The sequence below is a fragment of the Oncorhynchus nerka genome, linkage group LG15, assembly GCF_034236695.1.
Source record: "Oncorhynchus nerka isolate Pitt River linkage group LG15, Oner_Uvic_2.0, whole genome shotgun sequence".
In the NCBI taxonomy this organism is placed as follows: domain Eukaryota; kingdom Metazoa; phylum Chordata; class Actinopteri; order Salmoniformes; family Salmonidae; genus Oncorhynchus; species Oncorhynchus nerka.
In genome coordinates, this window is record NC_088410.1 from 8,049,641 (window position 1) to 8,068,915 (window position 19,275).

A 19,275-nucleotide genomic window follows, 5' to 3' on the forward strand; every position below is an offset into this window, starting at 1 on the left:
ATGCTTGTGTTCAAAGCTCCAACAGTATAGTTGTATCTAACAATTCACACATCTAAAAGTAAAATAATAGAATTAAGAAATATATAAATATTAGGAAAAGCAATGTCAGAGTGGCATTGACTAAATACAGTAGAATAGAATACAGTATATACATATGAGATGAGTATTTTAAATATTTTTTTATTTCACCTTTATTTAACCAGGTAGGCTAGTTGAGAACACCATGGTGTAACAATACCCAGCTGGGTCTATACTGCTCTTACATGGTGTAACAATAACCAGCTGGGTCTATACTGCTCCTACATGATGTAACGATAACCAGCTGGGTCTATACTACTCCTACATGGTGTATCAATAACCAGCTGGGTCTATACTGCTCCTACATGATGTAACGATAACCAGCTGGGTCTATACTGCTCCTACATGGTGTAACAATAACCAGCTGGGTCTATACTGCTCCTACATGGTGTAACAATAACCATCTGGGTCTATACTGCTCCTACATAGTGTATCAATAACCAGCTGGGTCTATACTGCTCCTACATGGTGTATCAATAACCAGCTGGGTCTATACTGCTCCTACATGGTATAACAATAACCAGCTGGGTCTATACTGCTCCTACATGATGGAACAATAACCAGCTGGGTCTATACTGCTCCTACATGATGGAACAATAACCAGCTGGGTCTATACTGCTCCTACATGGTGTACCAATAACCAGCTGGGTCTATACTGCTCCTACATGATGTAACGATAACCAGCTGGGTCTATACTGCTCCTACATGGTGTAACAATAACCAGCTGGGTCTATACTGCTCCTACATGGTGTAACAATAACCATCTGGGTCTATACTGCTCCTACATAGTGTATCAATAACCAGCTGGGTCTATACTGCTCCTACATGGTGTATCAATAACCAGCTGGGTCTATACTGCTCCTACATGGTATAACAATAACCAGCTGGGTCTATACTGCTCCTACATGATGGAACAATAACCAGCTGGGTCTATACTGCTCCTACATGATGGAACAATAACCAGCTGGGTCTATACTGCTCCTACATGGTGTACCAATAACCAGCTGGGTCTATACTGCTCCTACATGGTGTAACAATAACCAGCTGGGTCTATACTACTCCTACATGGTGTACCAATAACCAGCTGTGTCTATACTACTCCTACATGATGGAACAATAACCATCTGGGTCTATACTGCTCCTACATGGTGTATCAATAACCAGATGGGTCTATACTGCTCCTACATGGTGTACCAATAACCAGCTGGGTCTATACTACTCCTACATGGTGTAACGATAACCATCTGGGTCTATACTGCTCCTACAAAAACAATAAATAGATGTAGATGTATAATGAATGTCCACTAATGACTAACACAGTTAAACAAATATTCAGTTAGACTTTTATTCAGATATAAATGTTGCAAAGTCATTACATTTTCAGCTTGATGTCTGCTACACAAATGAACTCAATGCAACTAAATTCGAGAGTTTTCATGGTTAAAATCAAGAAATGCACAAGGGTAGAAACAAGAAACGCATTTTATTCATCTGGAAAAGTATTTACATTTTGAAAGACCAATATCCAAATCATACAATAAACATCGAAGTGTTTATACATGAACACAATCAATCAAAACTCATAATTAAAAACATGTCTTGAGAAGAAAAAAACAACAAATGTAAGGCATATTTTTGAGTTTCATACATACAAACCAAAAAACACAAATTCTTAGTAAAAATATATAAAATATACAGTTGAAGTCAGAAGTTTACATACACCTCAGCCAAATAAAATCAGTTTTTCCACAATTCCTGACATTTAATCCAAGTAAAAATCCCCTGTTTTAGGTCAGTTAGGATCACCACTTTATTGTTAGAATGTGAAATGTCAGAATAATATCATCACATCCCCAGTGGGTCAGAAGTTTACATTCACTCAATTAGTATTTGGTAGCATTGCCTTTAAATTGTTTAACTTGGGTCAAACGTTTCGGGGAGCCTTCCACAAGCTTCCCACAATCAGTTCGGCGAATTTTGGCCCATTCCTCCTGACAGAGCTGGTGTAACTGAGTCAGGTTTGTACAGGCCTCCTTGCTCACACATGCTTGTTCAGTTCAGCCCACACATTTTCTGTAGAATTGATGTCAGGGCTTTGTGATGGCTACTCCAATACCTTGACTTTGTTGTCCTTAAGCCATTTTGTCACAACATTGGATGTATGCTTGGGGTCATTGTCCATTCGGAATACCCATTTGCGAACAAGCTTTAACTTCCTGACTGATGTCTTGAGATGTTGCTTCAATATATCCACATCATTTTCCTACCTCGTGATGCCATCTATTTTGTGTTGTGCACCAGTCTCTCCTACAGCAAAGCGCCCACACAACATGCTGCCACCCCCGTGCTTCACGGTTGGGATGGTGTTCTTCGGCTTGCAAGCCTCCCCCTTTTTCCTCCAAACATAACGTTGGTCATTATGGCCAAACAGTTCTATTTTTGTTTCCTCAGACCAGAAGACGTTTCTCCAAAAACTTTCATGCACAAAGTAGATGTCCTAATTACTTGTCAAAACTATAGTTTGTTAACAAGAAATTTGTGGAGTGGTTGAAAAACGAGTTTTAATGATTCCAACCTAAGTGTATGTAAACTTCTGACTTCAATTGTATACAGTACCAGTCAAAACTGTTGACACACCTACTCATTCAAGGGTTTTTCTTTATTTTTTTAAAACTATTTTCTACATTGTATAATAATAGTAAAGACATCAAAACTATGAAATAACACATATGGAATCATGTAGTAACCAAAAACGTGTTAAACAAATCCAAATATATTATATATTTGACATTCTTCATAGTAGCCACCCTTTGCCTTGATGACAGATTTGCACACTCTTGGCATTCTCTCAACCAACTTTTCCCCTCATCAAATCTACACACACAAAAAAATATATTACATTTACAAAAATATTCAGACCCTTTACTCAGTACTTTGTTGAAGTACCTTTGGCACACCTGTATTTGGGGAGTTTCTCCTATTCTTCACTGCAGATCCTTTCAAGCTCTGCCAGTAAAAATAAAGAAAATCCTTGAATGAGTAGGCGTGTCCAAACGTTTGACTGGTACTGTATGTCAACACACAGCCTCTCTATTCTCTCATGTGATTGCAGGTCCTCTTACTGGGAAAATGTATTTCCACAATGAGAACATTGGAAAGGCTTCTATCCTGTGTGTGTTCCTTCATGCCTTTTCAGGTTCACTAACTGGGTAAAACTCTTTCCACACTGGGAACATTGGAAAGGCTTATCTCCTGTGTGTGTCCGCTCATGTGATTTCAGGTCCCCTTGCTGGGTAAAGCTCTTTCCACAGTCTAAGCAGTGGTAGGGCTTCTCCCATGTGTGTGTTCTCAAATGCCTATTCAGGTTCCCTAACCGGGTAAAACTCTTTCCACACTGAGAACATTGGAAATGCCTCTCTGATAAGTGTGTTTTCTCATGTGATTTCAGGTCACGTGATGAGAAAAATGTATTTCCACACTGGGAGCATTGATATGGCTTCTCTCCAGTGTGTGTTCTTTCATGCCTTTTCAGGTTCACTAACTGGGTAAAACGCTTACCACACAAGGAGCAGTGGAAAGGCTTCTCTCCTGTGTGTGTTCCTTCATGCCTTTTCAGGTTCACTAACTGGGTAAAACTCTTTCCACATTTGGAGCATTGGAAAGGCTTCTCCCCTGTGTGTGTCAACTCATGCTTCTTCAGTGTCACTAAATAGGTAAACCTTTTTCCACACAGGGAGCAGTGGAAAGGCTTCTCTCCTGTGTGCATTCTCTCATGCATTTTCAAGTTCCCTAACCAGGTAAAACTCTTTCCACACAGGGAGCAGTGGAAAGGCTTCTCCCCTGTGTGTGTTCTCAAATGCATATTCAGATTCCCTGACCGGGTAAAACTCTTTCCACACTGAGAGCATTGGAATGGCCTCTCTCCTAAGTGTGTTCTCTCATGTGATTTAAGGACCCCTGATGAGTAAAAGAAAAAATCGCACTGGGAGCATTGATATGGCATCTCTCCAGTGTGTTTTCTTGCATGCACTTTAAGATGGCCTGAGTGTCTAAAACTCTTTCCACACTGGGAGCAGTAGAAAGGGTTCTCTCCTGTGTGTGTTTTCTTATGTTCTTTCAGGTGCCCTAACCTGATAAATCTCTTCCCACACTGGGAGCAGTCATGTGGTCTTACTGGTTTGGATGTCTTTGGGGCTGCTTCTTCTGAAGGACTCTTCCCGCTGTGAGAGTCTGGTCTCTCCTCTGTCAAAGAAAAACATAGTATTTGGTTAAAATGGGACCTGAATGAAACCTCCACATGATAAACCTGTCTTCCTATGAGGTTTAATCTAGACTAGATCCCTCAATAAAAGAGCAGAGCACGTCATCACAGAGTGGCTGTAGTGCTTTGTTGGCAAATAATAACACTATTACATTTAAGGTGGATTAACTCTTAAACTGGGTTAAATCAAGGTTTAATATGTAACCTTGTTGCACCAAACTTAAAACCTAGATTTGAATGAATCCTAGAATCCTATGTAATCCTGCTAGACTAACTTTAATTTGGAATTTTAATCCAAGATCAAATGTAATCTTGTTGCTCCATTGTTAAAAAAAGAAAAGTTTCATTTAAACTGCTACTGATTGAAGAAGTTTAAATGCATCAAATGTCCATGCATGTGCTTTATTTTAGGTGCGATACACAATGTTAGCTCCTGTGGTTTATCCGTGAATGTACAATTCAACTAGCCAGCTAACTCATTAACATTTTTTTTAATCATTAGCCCGAAGTGAAAGCTCACTTTGCTAGCTATCTAGTAAGCTAGCAATGACCAATGCTGGTTTGTTTCCAAAGAAAAATAATTAGAACATGTTGCTATGGTGAATCCATCGACACGTGTCACTAACCATAGTTTAGTTGATTTAACCTTACATGAACTAATCCAGGGTGAAAATTAAGTGGTGCAACACATCTCTGATTAATAATAAATCTAGATGTACAAACATTAGATTAGGTTGCTCTGGATAATAGCATCTGCTAAAAAATGTATGAGGAGATTTTGTACAGTCGGCTAAAAACAGTGGCGAGTAGACAGACCTATGGTACTTTTTTCTCCAACCCACATAGGCCTACCTAGCGAAATGATCTAACATTAGCCCCCTTTCAGCATTGTCTTTAAAACACTCCTGAGTCCATTTCCACAGCCCAGCGGAAAACTAAATTAGCATTAAAAAAATCCTCATAAAAATGTGTTTAAACTAGATACTGTATCTTAATGGTGTTTAATCAGGATGGCTCCTGACAAAACATGGTTTAAATTGATTTAGTGACCACATCAAATTGGCTAGCTAGCTAGCTAATAACAGATCATGTCAATATATAATAAGAGTTTACGTCAATGTGGCTAGTTAACAAGCTAATAACAGATCACGTCAATGTGACTAGTTAACAAGCTAATAACAGATTATGTCATTATGGCTAGTTAACTAGCTAATTTTCAGGGGATAAACTAGATGGCTATATTTGCTTGCCATCTGTAGTGGTGATGACAGTTGGTGTGACTGACAACTTTACCAGAAGGAGGACTTGCCGATGTCAAACTCTTTCCAAAATCCTAATCTCTGATGAAGCAAGCTAAACGACACGTTGTTTGCTTAGCTAATGGTTCTGGCTGCCCCTCGCGTATCTGAAAATACATGATCCATTGATGTTTACTGATCATGAAAAGCATGCAGCTCCTTGTTGTATAACTCTGATATAGATACATGTGGAATAATCAGAAATGTGTAGTTAGGACTATGAGCTTAAAAGAGGATGATGATATTAAAACCAAATAGTTACAAACATTTATTTAACAATCACCTGAAAACGGCGCGTAGTTGTCAAGGGTTTTAGTGGCGCTGAGGTCTCCTTACCCCCCAGCACCGTATTGTCACGTTTTATTGATAACGACCTATTAAATTACCAGAGAGGCTATTTCATAAACCCTCAAAGCTCCAGATTTCTATTGAATCAGTCCGTCTTACCTTATAGGCCTGACTCAAATATTAGGGACCTAATAACACCATAGAGATTTGAGTTTTGAGAGTGAACAAAGAACTACAAAAATAGATATTCAGAGATGTTTTGGTTTAAATGGGGAAATATATATCCAAAATAGGAGCATTGTTAACGTTTTGTGAATGGCCCCTAGCCCTGGATCATGATTCAGTTCCATGACATTACATATAAGAGTCATTTGATCATGACTCAGTTCCATTACATTACACATAAGAGTCATTTGATCATGATTCAGTTCCATTTTTTAATTTTTAATTTTACTAGGCAAGTCAGTTAAGAACAAATTCTTATTTTCAATGACGGCCTAGGAACAGTGGGTTAACTGTTCAGGGGCAGAACGACAGATTTGTACCTTGTCAGCTCAGGGATTCGAACTTGCAACCTTACGGTTACTAGTCCAACGTTCTAACCACTAGGCTCCCCTGCCGCCCCGTGACATTACATATAAGAGTCATTTGATCATGACTCAGTTCCATTACATTACACATGAGTCATTTGATCATGACTCAGTTCCATTACATTACACATAAGAGTCATTTGATCATGACTCAGTTCCATTACATTAACAGAGCATGTCCTTGGACTGTAAGGAGTAACAGACTGTTCATTATTGGGCTAGGTTGCCCCCAGTCTTTCTAGCTTTAACAATTCCTACAGAATATAATTATTAAAGTGTATAACTTCAGTAGAATACCCCTCTAAAACCACACAACTGCAGAATTTATTCCTTTGTTTTTAAGACAATACTCACTGGTGTTAATCAGATCTCCAGTCTCCTTCTCTTCATCCTCCCCCTCCACCCTGAAAGCTTCTTCCTCATCTTTCACATCATCTTCTTTTTTCAATGTGATATCTTTCTCCTCCTCTTCATTCAATGTGATATCTTTCTCCTCTTCATTCAATGTGATATCTTTCTCCTCTTCATTCAATGTGATATCTTTCTCCTCTTCATTCAATGTGATATCTTTCTCTTCTTCTTCATTCAATGTGATATCTTTCTCCTCTTCTTCTTCTTTCAATGTGATATATTTCTCATCTTCTTCTTCTTTCAATGTGATATCTTTCTCTTCTTCTTCATTCAATGTGATATCTTTCTCCTCTTCTTCTTCATTCAATGTGATATCTTTCTCCTCTTCTTCTTCTTTCAATGTGATATATTTCTCATCTTCTTCTTCTTTCAATGTGATAGCTTTCTCCTCCTCTTCTTTCAATGTGATATATTTCTCATCTTCTTCTTCTTTCAATGTGATAGCTTTCTCCTCTTCTTCTTTCAATGTGATATATTTCTCATCTTCTTCTTCTTTCAATGTGATAGCTTTCTCCTCTTCTTCTTTCAATGTGATATATTTCTCATCTTCTTCTTCTTTCAATGTGATAGCTTTCTCCTCTTCTTCTTTCATTCCAAAAGCTTCTTTCTCTTCTTCTTTCAATGTGATATCTTTCTCTTCTTCAGTCAATGTGATATCTTTCTCCTCTTCTTTCAATGTGATAACCTTCTCCTCTTCTTCATTCAATGTGATATCTGTCTCTTCTTTTAACGTGATAGCTTTCTCTTCTTCTTTCAATGTGATATCTTTCTCCTCTTCTTCTGTCACTCCAAAAGCTTCTTTATCTTCTTCTTTGACTGTGACAGTCATCTCCTTCTCTTCCTCTTTCACGAAAATGTTTAGTCCCAGAGCTTCTTTCTCCGACCAGCAGACCTCTTCTTTAGCAGGGGGGAAGTAGCTTATTGAGCTCATGGTCTGGGATGTTAGCTAGCTGATAAGCATTACTAAAAGGGAACGGGGGATACCTAGTCAGCTGTACAATTGAATGACTTCAACTGAAATGTGTCTTCCGCATTTAATCGACATCCACGTCTTCTGCGCCCGGGGAACAGTGGGTTAACTGTCTTGCTCAGGGGCAGAACTGCGATTAGCCTATAGTGCTAGTGCTATCTTAACCAGAGCTGACTAACAACGTCAATATGAAATGAATCAACGTTATACGCAGACAGTGTGTTTAAAACTCTGAGGTTAATACCTATATAATGGTCCAAAGAGCTCCAATGTTTTGGTTTTATGTTTGCTAGTAAGGTACGGAGGTGGTTGAATCAGTAGCCATGTTTAAAAAAGTAAGCACCCGGTCCACTAGATTATACGTCACGCAAGAAGCATCACTTTAATTTTTTTTTTTTTAAACCTTTATTTAACTAGGCAAGTCAGTTAAGAACAAATTCTTATTTTCAATGACGGCCTAGGAACAGTGGGTTAACTGCCTGTTCAGGGGCAGAACGACAAAATGTGTACATTGTCAGCTCGGGGGTTTGAACTTTGAACTTGCAACCTTCCGGTTACTAGTCCAACGCTCTAACCACTAGGCTACCCTGCCGCCCCATCGCCATCTGCTGACTGGACTGAGTAACGCAGTGTAGGAAAAATATTCACTACATTGTTTATTCTGGCAAATAGTGTCATAAGAAGTCATTTCAAAACAACCAGATGACGTGTGTTCTCTTACTTCTTACAGATATGCTTTCCTCTATGCAGATTAGACCTGAAAGGGATTCAACAGAACAATTAGATATTCAGCTAACTTGCCTAATTATTATGGAGGGGGGATGTTTAAATATATTTTTCCTTATTATTATTGAGCCTTGTGAAGCTATCAATTACACTTTGTATGTTGTATCAATACACCCAGTCACCACAAAGATACAGGCGTCCTTCCTAACTCAGTTGTTGTATCAATACACCCAGTCACCACAAAGATACAGGCGTCCTTCCTAACTCAGTTGTTGTATCAATACACCCAGTCACCACAAAGATACAGGCGTCCTTCCTAACTCAGTTGATGTATCAATACACCCAGTCACCACAAAGATACAGGCGTCCTTCCTAACTCAACTGCCAGAGAGAAAGGATGGTGTATCAATACACCCAGTCACCACAAAGATACAGGCGTCCTTCCTAACTCAACTGCCAGAGAGAAAGGATGGTGTATCAATACACCCAGTCACCACAAAGATACAGGCGTCCTTCCTAACTCAACTGCCAGAGAGAAAGGATGGTGTATCAATACACCCAGTCACCACAAAGATACAGGCGTCCTTCCTAACTCAACTGCCAGAGAGAAAGGATGGTGTATCAATACACCCAGTCACCACAAAGATACAGGCGTCCTTCCTAACTCAACTGCCAGAGAGAAAGGATGGTGTATCAATACACCCAGTCACCACAAAGATACAGGCGTCCTTCCTAACTCAGTTGATGTATCAATACACCCAGTCACCACAAAGATACAGGCGTCCTTCCTAACTCAACTGCCAGAGAGAAAGGATGGTGTATCAATACACCCAGTCACCACAAAGATACAGGCGTCCTTCCTAACTCAACTGCCAGAGAGAAAGGATGGTGTATCAATACACCCAGTCACCACAAAGATACAGGCGTCCTTCCTAACTCAACTGCCAGAGAGAAAGGATGGTGTATCAATACACCCAGTCACCACAAAGATACAGGCGTCCTTCCTAACTCAACTGCCAGAGAGAAAGGATGGTGTATCAATACACCCAGTCACCACAAAGATACAGGCGTCCTTCCTAACTCAACTGCCAGAGAGAAAGGATGGTGTATCAATACACCCAGTCACCACAAAGATACAGGCGTCCTTCCTAACTCAACTGCCAGAGAGAAAGGATGGTGTATCAATACACCCAGTCACCACAAAGATACAGGCGTCCTTCCTAACTCAACTGCCAGAGAGAAAGGATGGTGTATCAATACACCCAGTCACCACAAAGATACAGGCGTCCTTCCTAACTCAACTGCCAGAGAGAAAGGATGGTGTATCAATACACCCAGTCACCATAAAGATACAGGCGTCCTTCCTAACTCAACTGCCAGAGAGAAAGGATGGTGTATCAATACACCCAGTCACCACAAAGATACAGGCGTCCTTCCTAACTCAACTGCCAGAGAGAAAGGAAACCACTCATGGATTTCACCATGAGGCCAATGGTGACTTTAAAACAGTTAGAGTTTAATGGTTGTGATGGGAGAAAACAGAGGATGAATCAACAACATTGGAGTTACTCCACAATACTAAGCGAAATGACAGAGTGAAAAGAAGGAAGCCTGTACAGAATAAATAATATTGCAAAACATGCCTCCTGTTTGCAATAAGGCACTAAAGTAATACTGCAAAACAATATGGAAAATAAATTAACATTTTATATTTGGGGCAAATCCAACACAGCACATCACTCAGTAACACTCTTCTTATTTTCAAGCATGGTGCTGGTGTAACGGATGTGAAATGGCTAGCTAGTTAGCGGTGCGTGCTAGTGGCGTTTCAATCGGTGACGTTACTTACTCTGAGACCTTGAAGTAGTGGTTCCCCTTGCTCTGCAAGGGCCGCGGCTTTTGTGGAGCGATGGGTAACGATGCTTCATGGGTGACTGTTGTTGATGTGTGCAGAGGGCCCCTGGTTCGCGCCCGGGTATGGGCGAGGGGACGGTCTAAAGTTACACTGGCAGCATCATGTTATGGGTATGCCTGTCATCGGCAAGGACTAGGGAGTTTTTTAGGATAAAAAGAATAGGAATAGAGCTAAGCACAGGCAAAATCCTAGAGGAAAACATTGTTCAGTCTGCTTTCCAACAGACACTGGGAGACAAATCCACATTTCAGAAGGATAATAACAGCCAAATATACACTGGAGTTACTTACCAAGACACACTGGAGTTACTTACCAAGATACACTGGAGTTACTTACCAAGATACACTGGAGTTACTTACCAAGATACACTGGAGTTACTTACCAATATACACTGGAGTTACTTACCAATATACACTGGAGTTACTTACCAAGATACACTGGAGTTACTTACCAATATACACTGGAGTTACTTACCAATATACACTGGAGTTACTTACCAATATACACTGGAGTTACTTACCAAGATACACTGGAGTTACTTACCAAGATACACTGGAGTTACTTACCAAGACAACATTGAATGTTCCTGAGTGGCCTAGTTACAGTTTTGACTTAAATCGTCCTGAAAATCTACGGCAAGACTTGACAGAGCTTGAAGAATTTAAAAAAATTATAATGTGCAAATATTGTACAATCCAGGTTTGCAAAGCTCTTAAGAGATTTACCCAGAAAACTCACAGCTGTACTCGCTGCCAAAGGTGATTCTATCATTTATTGATTGAGGGGGTTGAATACTCATCTAATCAAGACATGTATTTGTTTCTCTTCCACTTTGACATTAGAGTATTTAGTTGAAAAACTAAAAAGACAATTAAATATATTTTTTATCCCACTTTGTAATACAACAAAATGTGGAAAATGTCCAGGGGTGTGAATCCTTTCTGAAGACACTGTACGTGAGATGCAAAATCTCTTTCCACACTCTTCCCTGGTGATATTTCAGGTAAATATCTTTAGGGAGAAATATATATTTCTCTGCTGTGTGGATTCTTTCAAGGCTTCTCTCCTGTGTGTGTCATCTCATGTGTTTTCAGGCTCCATAACTCCATAATAAAATGATTTCTCTGGGAACATTGGAAAGTCTTCTCTCCTGCGTTTATTCTCTTATGTGATTTCAGGCCCCCCTAATGGTTAAACTCTTTTCACACTGGGAGTAGTGGTTTCGTCTAGCTGGTTTGGATGTCTCTGGCTGGGGTTTCACTGAGTCTGGTCTTTCTCCTGCCAAAGACAAACAGGGTTTGTTTAGGCAGAAAGACCTGAATGGAAACTACATGATCCCTCCCGTAAATGTTTGCATTTGATGTGTTTTCTGAGTGAGAGGGATGCTGTAAATCAAGAGGCCTGCTGTAAATCAAGAGGCTTGCTGTAAATCAAGAGGCTTGCTGTAAATCAAGAGGCTTGCTGTAAATCGAGAGGCTTGCTGTAAATCAAGAGGCTGTAAATCGAGAGGCTTGCTGTAAATCAAGAGGCTGTAAATCAAGAGGCTTGCTGTAAATCAAGAGGCTTGCTGTAAATCAAGAGGCTGTAAATTGAGAGGCTTGCTGTAAATCAAGAGGCTTGCTGTAAATCAAGAGGCATGCTGTAACTCAAAAGGCTTGCTGTAAATCAAGAGGCTTGCTGTAAATCGAGAGGCTTGCTGTAAATCGAGAGGCTTGCTGTAAATCAAGAGGCTTGCTGTAAATCGAGAGGCTTGCTGTAAATCAAGAGGCTTGCTGTAAATCAAGAGGCTTGCTGTAAATCAAGAGGCTTGCTGTAAATCAAGAGGCTTGCTGTAAATCAATAGGCTTGCTGTAAATCAAGAGGCTTGCTGTAAATCAAGAGGCTTGCTGTAAATCAAAAGGCCTGCTGTAAATCAAGAGGCTTGCTGTAAATCAAGAGGCTTGCTGTAAATCAAGAGGCTTGCTGTAAATCAGTGGAAGTGTTGAGTCCTCACCTCTAATGTTTGGATTCAGTCTTGTGTCAGTGGAAGTGTTGAGTCCTCACCTCTAATGTTTGGATTCAGTCTTGTGTCAGTGGAAGTGTTGAGTCCTCACCTCTAATGTTTGGATTCAGTCTTGTGTCAGTGGAAGTGTTGAGTCCTCACCTCTAATGTTTGGATTCAGTCTTGTGTCAGGGGAAGCGTAGAGTCCTCACCTCTAATGTTAGGATTCAGTCTTATGTCAGGGGAAGTGTTGAGTCCTCACCACTAATGTTTGGATTCAGTCTTGTGTCAGGGGAAGTGTTGAGTCCTCACCACTAATGTTTGGATTCAGTCTTGTGTCAGTGGAAGTGTTGAGTCCTCACCTCTAATGTTTGGATTCAGTCTTGTGTCAGTGGAAGTGTTGAGTCCTCACCTCTAATGTTTGGATTCAGTCTTGTGTCAGGGGAAGTGTTGAGTCCTCACCACTAATGTTTTTTTTGTGTTTTTTTACCTTTATTTTACTAGGCAAGTCAGTTAAGAACAAATTCTTATTTTCAATGACGGCCTAGGAACAGTGGGTTAACTGCCTGTTCAGGGGCAGAACGACAGATTTGTACCTTGTCAGCTCAGGGGTTTGAATTTGCAACCTTCCGGTTACTAGTCCAACACTCTAACCACTAGGCTACCCTGCCGCCCTTTGGATTCAGTCTTGTGTCAGGGGAAGTGTTGAGTCCTCACCTCTAATGTTAGGATTCAGTCTTGTGTCAGGGGAAGTGTTGAGTCCTCACCTCTAATGTTTGGATTCAGTCTTGTGTCAGGGGAAGTGTTGAGTCCTCACCTCTAATGTTTGGATTCAGTCTTGTGTCAGGGGAAGTGTTGAGTCCTCACCTCTAATGTTTGGATTCAGTCTTGTGTCAGGGGAAGTGTTGAGTCCTCACCTCTAATGTTTGGATTCAGTCTTGTGTCAGGGGAAGTGTTGAGTCCTCACCACTGTAAGGGAATACCCCCCTGTATTGGACAAAAATGAATGGCATGTCATTGGCATCGGACAAACCATATACACATTGTCCAATACCACCCAATTCGGCGTTGATTCATCCAAAGTGTATTGCAAATGCCATATGGCAATTGCCAGTTGTAACACTTTAAAAATCCAACAGGTGGCGAATCCGTTCCACCTTGGTTTTTCATATTGGATATGTAACCCAAGTCAACGTCCAAAAGCAAAATTTTGAAAAAATGATTTTTTGTGAAAAACTTATCACCCCTTTAAACAAGTGCTTTCTGGACCGTTTTTTGAAATTATTTAGATTTTTTTTGTCAATTACACATGTGTAAGAACTGTATGAATACACTTTTGTCCAATTTTATTATCATATATATTATTTTTTTTACATGCGCATAAGTAATATGTTTTGTCCATTTTCAATATGATTTCATAGGAAGTCAAAAGTCAAAAGTCAAAAATGTCAAAATTTTGTAAAAAACTTCACACCCTTAAAAAAGTGCTTTCTGGACCGTTTTTCGAAATTCTTTCGAATTTTGTGTCAATTACACACGTATAAGAACTGTATCAACATACTTTAGTCGTATTTTATTATCATTATTATTATTATTTTTTTTTTACTTGTGCATAAGGAATATGATTTGTCCCATTTGCAATATGATTTCATAGGAAGTCAAAAGTCAAAGTCAAAAGTCACTTTTTGGGGGGCCAAATGCCATAAGAAATTTGACATGCTCAAAAATCCTGCAGAAATGCAAAATTGACTGGCCTGATGAACTCGGGATGGCCGGGCAGTGATAGTTGTTCCTTTCCATCACTCGTTGTGTTGATTTCATCATGTCCATTTGGTGATGTTTTTTTAACTATAGAATCATATTGCAAATGCACGTGCATTTGCAATATGTTTCAATGGGCATTTACCATCACGAATTTGACATGGCAGAAATGCAAAATTGACTGGCCAGATGAACTCGGGATGGCCGGGCAGTGATAGTTGCTCCTTTCCATCGCTCGTTGTGTTGACTTCATCATGTCCATTTTGTGATGTTTTTTCACTGTTGAATCATATTGCAAGTGCGTGTGCATTTGCAATATGGTTCAATGGGCATTTACCATATGAAATTTGACATGCTCAAAAATCCTGCAGAAATGCAAAATTGACTGGCCTGATGAACACAGGATGGCCTGGCAGTGATAGTTGTTCCTTTCCATCACTCGTTTTGTTGATTTCATCATGTCCATTTGGTGATGTTTTTTCACTATAGAATCATATTGCAAATGCACGTGCATTGTTGTGCAACTGGTAACCCAAAAATAAAAATATGGTTGTAAATGCATTTACCGGGACTCCTATTGTCCATGCCCGCTATGGGAGTACCCTACTACAGCCCTCTATCAATGGGGGTCGTCCTGAGTGCTTTATGGACTGTTTAAAATATTCTGATGGATACGCATTGTTGTGCAACTGGTGATTGAAAATAGGCACCTAGTAACCCAAAAATAAAAATATGGTTGTAAATGCATTTACCGGTCATTCTGATATTAATGCCCGCTATGGGAACACAGGATGGCCGGGCAGTGATAGTTGTTCCTTTCCATCACTCGTTGTGTTGATTTCATCATGTCCATTTGGTGATGTTTTTCACTATGAATCATATTGCAAGTGCACGTGCATTTGCAATATGGTTCAATGGGCATTTACCATATGAAATTTGACATGCTCAAAAATCCTGCAGAAATGCAAAATTGACTGGCCAGATGAACTCGGGATGGCCTGGCAGTGATAGTTGCTCCTTTCCATTGCTCGTTGTGTTGACTTCATCATGTCCATTTGTGATGTTTTTTTCACTGTTGAATCATATTGCAAATGCACGTGCATTTGCAATATGTTCAATGGGCATTTACCATATGAAATTTGACATGCTCAAAAATGCAAAATTGACTGGCCTGATGAACACAGGATGGCCGAGCAGTGATAGTTGTACCTTTCCATCACTCGTTGTGTTGATTTCATCATGTCCATTTGTTTATGTTTTCTCACTTTTGCAAAGTCACTGTGCATTTGCAATATGGTTCAATGGGCAGGTACCATCACGAATTTGTCATGCTATAAAAATCCTGCAGGAATGTGAAATTGACTGGCCCGATGAACTCGGGATGGCTGGGCAGTGATTCTGGTTCATCTCAATGGCTCGTTAGGGTTGATTTCAGAATGTCACTTTGGTGATGGTACCTCACTGTTTAAACATATTGCAAGTGGACAAGAGTCACCAGCAAGTCACCGTCCATCAGTCAATTAGATATCATTCTGACACCAAACTGATACAAACTGACACTAAACCCACTTTTTCCAACTCGTTTAGTAGCCAACTATCACATACTTCAGAGCTGGCCCAAAATTCACAACGCCTTCGGTTCAAACCATAAAAAAACATAAAACACGTAGTTACGTTCTAGCTGCGGGTCCATTTCTTATGTTATGTGTAGGCCTAGCTGAGGCGATCCCGAATCCCAAGTTTCGGCTCGATCGGTCATTTGGTGTCCGAGCAAAACCCTAATTGGTGCTGAAAATCCACTTTTTTCCATGACTTGCTACGGAGTCCTTGAATGAGCTATCGGACAGAAACGTTGGGGTCTGTCTATATGGGCCGAGACGGTCGCAATGCACCTAGTCTTGCGACTCTGGGACATTTCTAAATGTCGCCATTTTCGTGATGCAAAAATGAATTGAAGTCATTGCAAATGTACAAGGCTGTTTCTAGAGCCACGTAACTCACCACGCACTATCGACCTGAGGTCTAGAACAGGATTCTAAAATTTCGGAACTCTAGGTCTGACGGTTCTTTAAAAGTTCCAACAAGGTTAACTAATTTAGGCAGTGTATGTCTCTACGCACCCCAATGGGTCCCTACTTCCAAGCTGTGTGTGTGTGTGATTTAGTTTTCCTTTGAAATTTTATGGGAAAAATGACTGATTTACAGTTCATGGGGGTTGCCTAATCACATATATGAAGTTTTGGAAAGATCTGACTTTTTTAACCCCTCGAAACAGCCCAAGAGACACCAATTATGGCACTTCCGGTTGGCACAGGAAGCTATAAGTCAACACATATCCTCACTGGGGTATGCTTTTACAGAATCCTGAGTTTTAAGTCCTTACGTTAAGAATTGACTGATTTACACAGGGTTGAATGCACTATGTCTATCAAACTGCAGGCAGGGTATGGATAAACACTTTTAGGGTGATTTTAACCACTTCCGGTTGGTCCAGGAAGCTTAGAATCAACACAGGTAGACCTCGTAGTGGCCTGATGGACTGTCATCGAAGACAGGTTCATACGACATTCATAACCCACATAGGCTTCAGGTTGAATTTAGGGGTGCAGGCAATGTATTCCTATGGGGAGAGAAGTCAATGCAAACTCTTTGAAGTAAACACCTTCTTTTAACTATTAAGGGTTAATGCCACACGGTCAAGGTTAGGCTTGCACGGATCGGGAGGACCTTAGGAACGTACCTGAGGTCGAATTGTGCTTCTCACCCTAACGGTTCTCTCACTGTCACCCAAAAGCAAATGACGTTGTGGGGCAGGCTTCATTTTGGGCCTACTTTTCTAATGTCGCTGCGCTTAGACCGAGCGAGCTACGGTCAAGCGGGATATCTCGTTGAACTCGGCACGGCCTAGAGATTATGTTTATGCCATTGCCTGATCTCTGTGTCTTTGAGCACCACACTTTGTCACTCCATCCTTGCTGTGTGTGTGTGTGTGTGTGAGAGAGAGCTATTCTTTGACATCTGTTGGGAGAAGTGACTGACTTACAGTTTATGGGGGTTGCCTAATCACACATATGAAGTTTTGAAAAGATGTGACCTTTTTAACCCTTGGAAACTGCCACTGTGACACCATTTAAGGCACTTCCGGTTGGCACAGGAAGCTATAAATAAACTCATATCCTGATTGGGGTATGCCTTTACAGAATCCTGAGTTTTAAGTCTTTACGTTAAGAACTGAGTTATTTACGGAGGGTTTAGTGAGTGTGTGTTATTAAAGAAAATCATAGAAAATCACAGAAATCTCGCAGAGCTCCGCAGCACACTTTAAAAAGATTCGTAAGAACACCCTGCAACTGGATCTGTAACCGTTGAAAAAAAAAACACCTATCCGTAAACATCACCAATCTGTCATTGTACGATTTCTCTTAAATGACGATAGATAAATGGCTGGTTCTTTTTTTATTGACACCAGAGGCTCCTTGACTTTGACATGAAGTGGAAAAATAATTTCTCTATTTTCATTTTGGACCTTTAATCCCAGATAAATGGCCATAACTCAAAAAACCGTTGAGGCCTAGACGCCATCTTGTTCGGGGCCAACTGCCCATTATGCCAAACCTACGCTCACCGAGTTTCGGCTTCGAAATATTTTCCGTTTTCGAGATAAGGCCCCGTCGTGAATCGTGATGTTTTGTCCAATAGCAATATGATTGCTTATGCCCTCTTGTGGGAATTTCCGGGACAGCGGAAAAATGACCAAAATCTTATTATTTTTGTAAAACGGAAACCGAATGTCCGACAAAGTTCATTTGATGACTTCCCGGTAGGTCCGGCCCTGCCGCTCGGCCCGACGCCGTCCGCGAATTTTACAAACGATTTCGGACGTCTAGTAAGGGACCGTACATTTGCAATATGGACTTTCTCACTAACCATACAGCTACTGCCGAAATGTTCCCTTAAGGTATGTAATGTTAGAATTCAGTCTTGTGTCAGGGGAAGTGTTGAGTCCTTACCTTTTGGTCTGATAATTTCCCAATGTTCTCCAAATTGTTGTCTTTTAATTGCTACCATGGTCATGTGCTTTTTATATTTCTTCTGTTAGAAACATTGACATCTTGGCCCAATCCACACAATACAATTTGCACCCGTCTAAAGGGTTGACCCAACTCTGTATTTTTCCCCAGAACAATCACATGATGCTATTTCATCTTGTTTATTTGTTTTAATCAATTTGATGTAAAAAGGATGATGTCACAAATGCCCATCTCCTCCCTTGGATTGAACTGTAGCCTCGTTGCATTACCTAGAGTACTAACCTGTGGTCCACGGTGGTACTGCAGGTGATGAACACATGTTTTTTTCTTAAGATTTTTTTACCAGTTGGGAGTGTGCAAAACATTAAGGACACCTTCCGAACTACATATTCTCTATCTCTTATATCTCCTCTACCCCTATCTATCTCCATCTCCTCTACCCCCTCCATCTATCTCCTCTACCCCTCCATCTCCCTCTCCTCTACCCCTCCATCTATCTCCATCTCCTCTAACCCTCCATCTCCCTCTCCTCTACCCCTCCATCTATCTCCATCTCTATCTCCTCTACCCCTCCATCTCCCTCTCCTCTACCCCTCCATCTATCTCCATCTCCTCTATCTCCTCTACCCCTCCATCTCCTCTATCTCCTCTACCCCTCCATCTCCATCTCCTCTACCCCTCCATCTATCTCCATCTCTATCTCCTCTACCCCTCCATCTCCTCTCCTCTACTCCTCCATCTCCTCTACCCCTCCATCTCCTCTCCTCTACCCCATCTATCTATCTCCATCTCCTATATCTATCTCCAATCTCCATCTCCTATATCTCCTCCATCTATCTCCAATATCTCCTCCATCTATCTCCATCTCCTCTATTCCACCATCTATCTCCAATATCTCCATCTCCTCCATTCCACCATCTATCTCCATCGCCTCTATTCCACCATCTCCTCTATCTCGTGTCATA

General features: G+C 40.6%; 1 protein-coding gene across 1 annotated transcript; it reads right to left on the minus strand.

Annotated features, from left to right (window-relative positions):
- Positions 1–1,542: 1,542 nt before the first annotated feature.
- On the minus strand, positions 1,543–7,334 carry LOC135559982 (oocyte zinc finger protein XlCOF6-like). The gene is made up of 2 exons (XM_065000896.1): positions 6,870–7,334; positions 1,543–4,320 (listed from the first exon to the last, which is right to left on the minus strand). Exon 2 carries the CDS (start codon positions 4,079–4,081, stop codon positions 3,242–3,244), a length of 840 nt encoding a protein of 279 aa, XP_064856968.1. The 5' UTR covers positions 4,082–4,320; positions 6,870–7,334; the 3' UTR covers positions 1,543–3,241.
- Between the last annotated feature and the right edge of the window lie 11,941 nt (positions 7,335–19,275).